We start from the raw sequence: 10827 nt of genomic DNA, 5'->3' as shown, positions 1-10827 counted from the left end.
ATTGAGTTTCTGCTATTAACTAGGAACTATGCATAGCACATGAGCGTATCTTGTTCTGCTCTTACAATAGCCATGTTCTTCTTCTTACTTTTATAGATGTGGAAACCAATACTTCAAGAGGATTATGAATTATCCAAGGTCATTTAACTCAAATACAATGAAACTGGGACTTAGTCTCAAAGTGTATGTTTTTTACATTCTTTTATGCTAACTCTGCCCTAGGATCTGAGAAATCCTAGGGAAATCTGTAACTTGTGGCATGGTTGTGGACGTGCACAGTCCTAGCCATCAGAAGGGAGAATAAGATGCTAAGGGTGAAAGGAAAAGAAGGTATCTATGCGTCACCCAAAATAGTAATGAGACCTAACACTTGTATCGTGTATCATGGTTTTCAAAACAGTTCGAATGAACTTCTACTTTATAGGTAAGAATACAGAAACTTAGCATTTAATTCAAAGTCAAAGAACCAGTAAATGGGAACACTGGGGACTCAAATCCAGAATGTTTGACATTAAGTTCCATTCTAGTACTACATACTGCATCTCCATGTATATGGCCACATAGACCAAGGAAACACCTTGGCTGAGTTTAAGCCTGGAGACTCTGTGTACTTGGTGACTTGATGGGTCTTCTGATATTCATTCACCTCTGGGTATCATTGAAGAGTCCAGCCTCCAAACTGCTTAGCATGATCACCAAGTATTACATGATTACTAAATGGCTGAATCAGTGTACACTTGGATCTTGGAATTGCATAAACCCTATGATTGCAATCTTTTGATGTGTACCTAGAGTTAGACAGACCCAGGGACAGAGGAACTTCCCTGAAGCCCCTCATTCTCTGGGTTTTCATGAGGAGAAATCATGGAGTTGATAGTTATAAAGACCTGGTTGCAGGAAGGAAAATTCTCCTCTTCTCAGTGACTGGCTACTGTGGAGTCCTGGTGTGGCATGGGAAGGGAACAGTTAAGATATTTTGCAAACTGACAACTTTTTTTTCTTTATTCTCTCTCTCTCTTTTTTTTTTTAAATTTCAAAGTCTTTATTGAATTTGTTATGGTATTGCTTCTGTTGTTTATGTTCTGGCTTTTTGGCCATGAGGCATGTGGTATCTCAGCTCCTCAAGAGGGGATTGAGCCCTCACCCCCTGCATTAGAAGGTGAAATCTCAACCACTGGACCACCAGGGAAGCCTGATTACTGACAACTCTTTTGAAGCATCCTTGGTCAACTTCTTTCTGTGACAGGTTGTGTGTTTCCGCACATCGCATTCATGCTCTGAAAAATCCCTTGTTGAGACTCTTCCTGGCACAGAAGAAAAAGCAAGGGGGAACATTGAGGCTAGTATTGAGGAGCCTCTGAAGTCTCTAAGCCTGTCATCTCTTCCATCAGTGGAACTGGGTGGCGAGCCTCCAGAGGCCCTAGGGGCAGCTGGCCTCCCTTGGATTGGTCCAGAGCAGGGAGCAGCATTCTGCAGAATGCCTTTTTTTTTTTTTCCCAGATTGAGAAACTCATCCTGACCTCCTCTTTTGATGATTTTACAAAAATCAAATGGTGTGACAGATGCTCAGATAAACAGAAGTTTGCAATCAAAGCAAGTTCTGGGAGGGAGCGGATTAATAGATTTTTAAATGGCTATTAGCTTGATAATCACTCACCAGGAGTAGCTTCAGGGCAGACCAACCCCTTGCATACGTGGGCCCACACCCATGCACAACAACACCTAGTTGGCAGGTATAAAAGGGGACCATGACAGTCTTCCAACAGCAGCACTGAGTCTCCCACCGGAACTCCTCTCGGGAACCTGCAACTTCCCTCTCCGGGCAAAGGCATCATGAGCTGTCGGATCTCCTACCAGTCTCGAGGAAGAGGAGGAGGTGGAGGAGGATTCCGGGGCTTCAGTAGCGGCTCGGCCGTGGTCTCCGGTCGAAGCCGGCTATTAGGAACCAGCTCCTCCTGCTTGAGCCGTCATGGCGGTGGCAGCGGGGGCTTTGGCGGAGGCGGATTCGGCGGAGGTGGCTTCAGCAGTCGGAGTCTCATTAACCTTGGAGGGTCCAGGAGCACCTCCATTAGCGTGGCTGGAGGAGGTGGAAGCTTTGGCTCCTATGGAGGATTTGGTGGCAGAGGAAGTGGCTTTGGAGGCGGCCTCAGCGTTGGAGGAGGCAGTTTTGGTGGAGGCCGCTTTGGAGGTGGTGGTGGCTTTGGAGGTTTTGGGGGTCCTGGTGGCTTTGGGGGTCCTGGTGGCTTCGGCCCTGGAGGATTCCCTGGTGGAGGTATCCACGAAGTGTCTATCAACCAGAGCCTCCTGCAGCCTCTCAATGTGAAAGTTGACCCGGAGATACAGAATGTGAAGTCTCAGGAGCGGGAGCAGATCAAAGCTCTCAACAACAAATTTGCCACCTTCATCGACAAGGTGAGTCATGAGAAGCTGGCTTCATCTAAGGCTCAGGATGCCCTGCTTCTAGTGCTAACTGAAAAGCAAATGATAAAGATTCATTTTTTAATGAGCCACAGGTGCAGTCCGCAGAAGGCAATGGCTTCTTGCTTGGAAAATCCCATGGACTGAGGAGCCTGGTGGGCTTTAATCCATGGGGTCACTAAGAGTCAGACATGACTGAGTGACTTCACTTTCACTTTTCACTTTCATGCATTGGAGAAGGAAATGGCAACCCACTCCAGTGTTCTTGCCTGGAGAATCCCAGGGACGGGGGAGCCTGGTGGGCTGCCGTCTGTGGGGTCGCACAGAGTCGGACACGACTGAAGCAACTTAGCAGCAGCAGCAGCAAGTGCACTCACACTGTCCTGGGTAATTGGCAGTATCCACAGGGGAAAGATGCAGGCTTCATGGTGCCATCTTCCACAATAGTCTGCGGTTGGGAATTAATTATGACTTTGGCTTTATTGTCTCAGCCTAAACAAACAATACTAATGGAAAATTCTGAAAATCATTAAAAAACTGACACAGACAAGAAATGGACTATTTCAAGCCAAGTGTTTTAGAGGGGGTTGGTAAAACGTCTTCTGAGACTGTTCTTCCTTCCCTAGAAGTTATTGCTCTATTAAATTCTGGGAAGCTAAGCCTGAAATATCTGTTTAGGAATGAATGAAATTTCTGCCTTCAAGAGAAGCTTTCTTAGTTTTATAAACCACAAAGTTTTTAATTGATGTCACTTTGGAGTGTGATAGGTTCTCTCCCATTTCAAGGCAGAGGAACCTGTCTAAGAAATTTACAAGGCTCTTAAAAATCAGATGGAGGAACCTTGCCCTTATACTCACAGCCCTTAGGAGCAGTGCCAGTGAAAGCTTGCTTTTGGTTTTCCCCAGAATTTATGGGACCTTTGCTGGAAATTCAAGTAGGATCAGGGAGGGAGATGGCCTGGAGTTTTGAAAGCACGTGCAAATGAAATAGTGGGTGAGAAAGTAGGAAAAAGAGTTCTCTGCGTGGAGAGTGCCAGATGTAACATTTAGGAGCCTACAGAACTTTCCAAGTGTGGAGACAGAGGGCTCAGAAGCTCTGCCCAGCATGATCTGGCATGCAGCTGGTGAGGATGAAGCCACGTGGTTTTCCCTATCTCCCGAAGGAGAATCAGAGCTGACCCTGGCCTATCGGTGGGAAGGACAACCCAGAGCTCATGTGCTTTCCTTCTGGTCCCCACAGGTGCGATTCCTGGAGCAGCAGAACCAGGTGCTGCAGACCAAATGGGAACTGCTACAACAAATTGATGTGGGCACCCGTACCACCAACCTGGAACCCCTCTTCCAGGGGTACATCAGCCAACTTCAGAGTCATTTGGACAAGCTTTCTTCAGAAAGAATGTCACAAGAGTCAGAGCTGAACAACATGCAGGATCTTCTTGAGGATTTTAAGAAGAAGTAAGTGGCAGAGTAAAAACTAAGTGGAGATAAACATTGATTTCAGCCCATCCAATCATTGCCCCAGAAAACCACTCATCTCCCAGTTGCATTTGTGGGGATAAAGGGGAGAGCCTTCTATATCTTTGCTGATTGTTTGGGAGGAAGACATTTAGGGCTTTAGAGATCATGTTTTTGACAGTTTGATGGTTAATTTATAGAAAAGCATCCTCATCTGGGTTATCATCATTTCAATTTAGACAAAAGTGTTTTTTAATAGTCCCAGGAAATGGAGTATTTTGGGTGAATCCAGTAAGAAAAGGAGAAGAAAAAGGGAAACAAACTAGTACTAATCTAACTGCAGTGTCCTTGGGTACCAACAGGTATGAGGATGAAGTCAACAAGCGCACAGCTGCTGAGAATGAGTTTGTGACACTTAAAAAGGTAAGTGAGAGGATGTCATGATTGGGGTGGGAATGAGGATGCGTCAGAGCCCATTGTGCCCAGATGGACAAGCTGGAGCACACCTCTGAGTGAAAAAAGCACGAGCCAGAGAAAGAGTGAAGCATATCCATGGCTGGTTCTTGCGGAAATAAAGGTGTCTCTGTAGTTCAAGCTTCAGGCAATTTCTGCGCTTTTGCTAGGACATTTCCCATCAATTACCTACTCAAAGACTGTATTGGATCTTGAAAGCTATGACCATAGAAAGCACTTGATCTTTTTTCTAAAGGGCCGAGGAAGGCATGGGACTTTCTTAGATTGCCTGCTTAAAGATGTAGTCAGTTGGGCTGACAAAGGTTTGAGTCTGAAGGCAGAAGCGTGGGTTCTCAGCCTGGTTTCTGCAGAGGCTTTGGTGTGAAATCCAGAAGAGGTGGGATGGATGGATTGGATGGGAGAGTTGGGGACTGTTAAAAGACACAGAGGCTGTTACGCTCTTTGGTGGAAATACAGAGCATATCAAGCAGGAAGGAGAGAATGGTTGACAAAGCTCAGTCCCATCAGAGGTCTGCTGGTCTTGGGGGAGTGTGAGCAGTGACATGGGCATATAGCCCCCTGCAGAGATGCACTGTGGACCTCATGCTGAATGAGGTCCTGTGGGGTTGTGGATTGTCTGCGGTGCCTGGGATTTTGGAGAGCAGCTGACAGGGACTGGGTGGAGGAGTAGGAGAGAGACGGCAGGGCAGGGCCCATGCCCAAAGCACTGCCAGGTGAGGGTGGGGCCGTGAGCTTCACCAGAGACCCTGACCTTCCCTGTAGGATGTGGACCATGCCTATACGAGCAAGGTGGAGCTGCAGGCCAAGGGAGACTTGCTGAGACAGGAAGTGGAGTTCACAAAAATGCTCTTTGACGCAGTAAGTAGGCTGCTGTTAAATGGACCCTTGCTACCTCCCCTTCCCCTCAAAGGAAGTCCTCTCCCACTGGGGAAAGGGGGCTGTGGGTGGGCTTTATGGGTGGCTGACTTCAACTGACCAGTGTCTAGGCCACTGGGAGCTTCTTTGGTGTACGTTTTGGAGGAGAAGAACTTTCTCCTCTGATGTCACAGGAAGTAATGCTCCATTAGGACAAATTCCCTCACCCCATCTCCCCTTAGGAAGAGACTCACCCTGCTTTTCTTCTTATAGCAAATATATTTCAGAGGTCAAAATGTAATGTACTCCCCCTTCCCTGCCCAAGTGCACACACATGACTTCTGCAACCGGAAGTACAATTTAAGGCATTTGCCATCAACTGGCTTCTTTCTGGGGGCACTTATTAAGCTGCATAAACTAGGAGGCTCAGAAATGCAGACCCCTCCCCATAATTCTCAGTGCTACCTGACTGGGAATGGTAGCTATATCACTTTACACCCCACTCAGTACATGGCTGGTCTGAGACTCTGCATTTCCCTGACACCAGGGGAGGGGAACCCCTCCTCACTGCCCATGGCTCTGGGCGGGGACGTTGTAGCCAGACCTCCCTGTGTTGCAGGAGCTGTCCCAGATGCAACAGAGTGTCACCGACACCACCGTCATCCTGTCCATGGACAACAGCCGCAGCCTTGACTTGGACAGCATTATCGCTGAGGTCCGGGCCCAGTACGAGGAGATTGCCCAGAGGAGCAAGGCCGAGGCTGAGGCGGCGTACCACAGCAAGGCAAGTTCTGGGTGGGCAGGGAGAGCCGCAGCTCTTTCTAATGAGCTGCATTCCAGCCCAGCCAGTAAGGGTACAGTAAGGTTATTGGTGGTTTTGTGTAGTGAAAATTGGGCATCATTCCCAAGAAAGACTGTCTATAGTACCCCAAATGCCCTCAGTCAAGTATGGCACTGGTCCCCAATCTCCCACAAATGCAGACATGACATTCAGCTTGGTTGACCCTCCCTGGTCAGATAACTCTCCTCCTCTTCCTGTGCAGTATGAGGAGCTCAGGATAACTGCTGGAAAGCATGGAGACAGCCTGAAGGAGGTCAAGATGGAGATCAGCGAGCTGAACCGCATGATCCAGAGGCTGCAAGGCGAGATCGCACAAGTGAAGAAGCAGGTGGGTGTATACCCTAGGATGGCTGCAGTTCTCCTGGCTGAGTGCAGCTCAGGGTGGGGTGGGAGGTGGTGTGCAGGTGTGCAGGTGTGTGTGTGTGTGTGAGTGAGAGAGAAATTCTAATATAGTGTATGTTGATCACAAAAACCTTGGGCTTGACATAATTAAGACTTAGAACAATTTTAGAGTGATCAAGAGACATTCTTGGGGCTTCCCTGATAGCTCAGTAGGTAAAGAATCCACCTGCAATGCAGGAGACCCCGGTTCGATTCCTGGCTTGGGAAGATCTGCTGGAGAAGGGATAGGCTACCCACTTCAGTATTCTTGGTCTTCCCTTGTGGCTCAGCAGGTAAAGAATCTACCTGCAATGTGGGAGACCTGGGTTCAATCCCTGGGTTGGGAAGATCCGCTGGAGAATGCTAGGGACTATATATTCCATGGGGTTGCAAAGAGTCGGACAGGACTGAGGGACTTTTGCTTTCACTTTCAAGGCTCATTCTCAAGTAGGGATTAAGTGCAGGGAAATAATTAACTTTTTGATCAAATAGTTAACTTTTTGATCGCTTTCACGGGTGAAATGGAACAGTGCCTTATGAAGCTAGAGGTCACGGCTCACCAAAGATCACAGGCGTCACCTCCCATTTGTACCTCTTTGCACAGCGGGCTGTGTGATGCAGGGGCAGGGAGTGCTGCAGGGGGTTGGCTAGGTTTGGATATTAGCTCTGGAAGAGGTAATGTGGGGCAGAGAACTGACTCCACAAGCAACAGAAGTTCTATGAAGCCATTCACATCAGTATTTGCAGCTGCAATTGTAAAATGGGGTAACGACTCTGGCCCTAGATTGGGAGCATCAAAGGTCATGATGGGTAAAGGGTTAAGGGTTCAGTCCAAGGGGACTTGGGAAGACAGAGGCTCAGAGACAGCAGCAAGTCTTGGCAAGTTGTTTGTAACTTGCATTAACTCTCTGGTGACACACTTCCAGGACCAGTGATTCTGGCTTCTCACCCTGCACATCCTTGCTCCCTCCCTCTCCTCCTCTGCCAAGACAGGTTGCACTTCGTGTGGCAACAGAAACCTTTTCTCCTTCTCTCCTAGTGTAAGAACGTACAAGACTCCATTGCAGATGCTGAGCAGCGGGGAGAGAATGCCCTCAAAGACGCCCAGAGCAAGCTGAGTGATCTGGAAGAGGCTCTGCAAAAAGCCCGCGAAGACCTGGCCCGGTTGCTGCGTGACTACCAGGACCTGATGAACACCAAGCTGTCTCTGGATGTGGAGATTGCCACCTACCGCAAGCTGCTGGAGGGCGAGGAGTGCAGGTGAGGGACCCCAGGAGGCCAGAGGGTACCCTGGTCCACCTTCTCCTCTCCTGGAGCCAGGGCTGGAGGTGGAGGCAGAGAAAGCAGGGGGAGGGGCAGGGGCAGGGCCTTCTGACAGCTGAGAGCTGACGTCACTGGGGAGATTCAGGACACAGAGGAGCACTGTGGAGCTGTAGGCTTATCAGTGTGGAACGACTAACGAGGCAGATTAAATTTTAAATTAAATGAAGCAGTAAATGAATCTCTCTTTTCTGAAAGGGAAAACTGATGGTGTGAACACAGATTATTTCTTGACGATCTGAAACGTCGTCTCTGGGTCTGCAGGGTGTGCGGTGTCTTCTCCTTCTACCTTGTGATGCAGCGTGGGATGTCGTGGGTTGGAAGGTGCTGCCTGGCTGGGGCATGCCCACAGAGCAGGCACCAGATCTAGCTCTTTGCAGGTTTCTTGAGTGAATTACAAAACCATGTGTTAACCTCCCGAAGGGAGCCTTTCCTTCCTCTGTGGTCTAAGACCTTTGTCAGTGTCCCCAGTACCCTTGGTGATTCAGTCTGGCTGAAGCAATTAGACTGGAAAAGCTTCTCAGTCCACCAGAGAGCCAGTATTACAGAGAGGGAGTGGCTTTGGCTTTGCACGGGCTGCTGCTGGGTACCTGTCTGGAGGCTGGGCCTCCTCTCTCCAGCTTGCAAGATGAAGTGGGAAAGAATTCAGATGAAGCAGGGGAGAGCGGGGTGGGTGCAGGTCAGGGAGGCTGTACAGAGTCGCAGTTCTCTCTGAATTGAATGTTCACAGAACAGTCTTCATTTGAAATTTCTGGTGTGGCTTGGATTCTGCATATCAGACTCCCTAAGATGGATTTAAATAAAACAATGGGTTGCCAGTTTAGAAGTGAATTTGCTTTCGATCAGTTTTATCAGAGCAAAAAATTGAGATGACTTGGGAGGCCAGACTGTGTGGAAACATGGGACCCGTCCCCATCTCTGTGATCTGGCAGCACCAAAGAAAGTGGGCTGTGTGAGGCCGCGGTGGCTGAGTTTTGAGGTTGACGTGGGTGGTTGTAGGTGGAAGTTGTAAAACCATGTATGCAGAGGCCCTAAGTGCTCTGCCCAGAGTTATTTTCTCTCTCTCTCTGGCAGGATGTCTGGAGACCTCAGCAGCAACGTGACTGTGTGTAAGCGCGGGGGGACGGGGAGTGGTCCTGTCCTGGGGGTGGAGTGGGGCAGAGGCGCCGAGGCAGTTGGAACTGAGGTGTAATGCTGTCTGTCTCTCTGCAGCTGTGACGAGCAGCAGCATTTCCTCAAGCGTGGCCTCCAGGGCTGGCTTTGGAGGTTATGGTTCTGGAGGTAGAGGGTCCAGTTCTGGAGGCGGATTCAGCTCTGGAAGCAGCAGTTACAGCTCTGGAGGCAGACGATCTGGTTCCAGAAGTGGCGGTGGAGGGAGCTACGGCTCTGGAGGTGGTGCTCGAGGAGGCTCTAGTTTCGGAGGAGGATACAGTTCTGGAGGGAAACACAGCTCTGGAGGCGGCGCCAGAGGCGGGTCCAGCTCCAGAGGGGGCGCTTATGCCTCTGAGAGGGGTGGTTCAGGCTCATCTGAAGGTGGCAGTTCCAGCGTGACCTTCTCATTCAGATAAGGATGGAGTCCGCCCTTGACCCTCCCCCTCCAGAATGCCTGTCTCTGTACATCTAACTGACAGCAAGTCGGATCTTGTTGTCCACCTCTCACGGCATTGTGGGGCAAAGAGATGCCCATAACCAGTCAACTGGAGCCAGTAACACCCTCTGTCCCAAGGGGAAGAGTCTGCATTGTTTAGGTTTGTGCTTCCAGCCCTGCCCCCATGCCCTGCCCCTTCTTGCAGTTGCCCTTTCGGTGGTCCTTCTCCCAAAGGGTATTCTGTTGATCACCCCCTCTCAAAGCCTGTGCCTTTCCCCTGGTGGTGCCCCCAGGGAAACATGCTTCTGTGTATATAACCCTCTTGTTGGCTCTGCATCTAAAGTGTTGTGGTCTTGGTGTCTGCACAATAAACTTCATTTGCAACTCATAGCATGTGATGTGTGTTTAATGTCAAGCCTCAGCAGAAGTGAGTAGCCAGGAGCTATTACTCGTTGCTATCTGGTCAGGAAGATCTCCTGGAAAAGGAAATGGCAACCTACTCCAGTATTCTTGCTTGGAGAATCCTATGGACAGAGGAGCCTGGTGGGCTCCATGGGGTTGCAAAGGGACAGACAAAACTTAGCAATTGAACACACACACACACACACACACACACACACACACACACTGAGTAGGATGAGCCTCGACTGGAAAAAGAATGAGAATTAGGGCAAGGATTAGATGTTCTTTTCCTTAACTAGGAAAAGTCAATGGTGGAAGGAATTTGTACTTTGGAGAGTTCTTTTCTGAAAGTAAAATAATGAACCAGGACACGGGCGAGTTTTAGGAATTTTCAGTTCTGGAAGTATTGTGAGGTTTATTGAGTACAGTTGAATCATGACTGTGGTTCACTGGTATGTATCCATGCTCAGTGAGTCTGTCCTGTCCGAGTCCTTGTGACCCCATGGACTGTAGCCCACCAGGCTCGTCTGTCCATGGGCTACAGTCCATGGGGTTGCAAAGAGCCCAACATGACTTAGCAACTAAACCACCACCAAACATCTTTTGCCATATTTCCTTTTTTTCCAAAAATGAATAATAATTTTCTCAAAGTAGGAAAAGAATATTTGCTCAAACACAACGTCTTTCTAAAGTTCCTAATTTATAATGCTTAACTGTCCTCCAAAAAGTAGTGACATTCTACAAGAAAGTCCTTGTCACTTTATCCTGGCCAGTACCAAGTAATCAAAATTTTCTAATTTGATGGTGAAGCAATATCCCCTTGTTTGAATTAGCATTTATTTCTTATTACCGAAGAAACCTTTTCATATGCATATTTTGCCTTTTACATTGCTTATTCTCTTCTTAAAAGTCTTTAAAAAGTTTTTTTTTAATTGGAATATTGTTGATTTACGATTTTGTGTTAACTTTAGGTGTACAACAAAGTGAATCAGTTATATGTATACATATATCCACTCTTTTCAAGATTCTTTTCTCATATAGGTCATCACAGAGTATTGAGAGGAGTTTCCTGCACTATACAATAGCTCCTTGCT

At 48.2% G+C, this 10827-nt stretch overlaps 1 protein-coding gene across 1 annotated transcript; it reads left to right on the top strand.

Moving 5' to 3' along the window:
* Positions 1-1770: 1770 nt before the first annotated feature.
* Positions 1771-9719, top strand: KRT2 (keratin 2). Its single transcript, XM_040234191.1, has 9 exons — positions 1771-2412; positions 3658-3872; positions 4235-4295; positions 5109-5204; positions 5821-5985; positions 6245-6370; positions 7463-7683; positions 8818-8852; positions 8956-9719. Exons 1-9 carry the CDS (start codon positions 1834-1836, stop codon positions 9309-9311), a joined length of 1854 nt encoding a protein of 617 aa, XP_040090125.1. The 5' UTR covers positions 1771-1833; the 3' UTR covers positions 9312-9719.
* Positions 9720-10827: the final 1108 nt, after the last annotated feature.

The sequence above is a fragment of the Oryx dammah genome, unplaced genomic scaffold (genome assembly GCF_014754425.2).
Source record: "Oryx dammah isolate SB20612 unplaced genomic scaffold, SCBI_Odam_1.1 HiC_scaffold_29, whole genome shotgun sequence".
NCBI lineage: Eukaryota > Metazoa > Chordata > Mammalia > Artiodactyla > Bovidae > Oryx > Oryx dammah.
The sequence above is the reverse complement of the archived record's forward strand: the minus strand, read 5'-3'. Positions and strand labels throughout refer to the sequence as shown.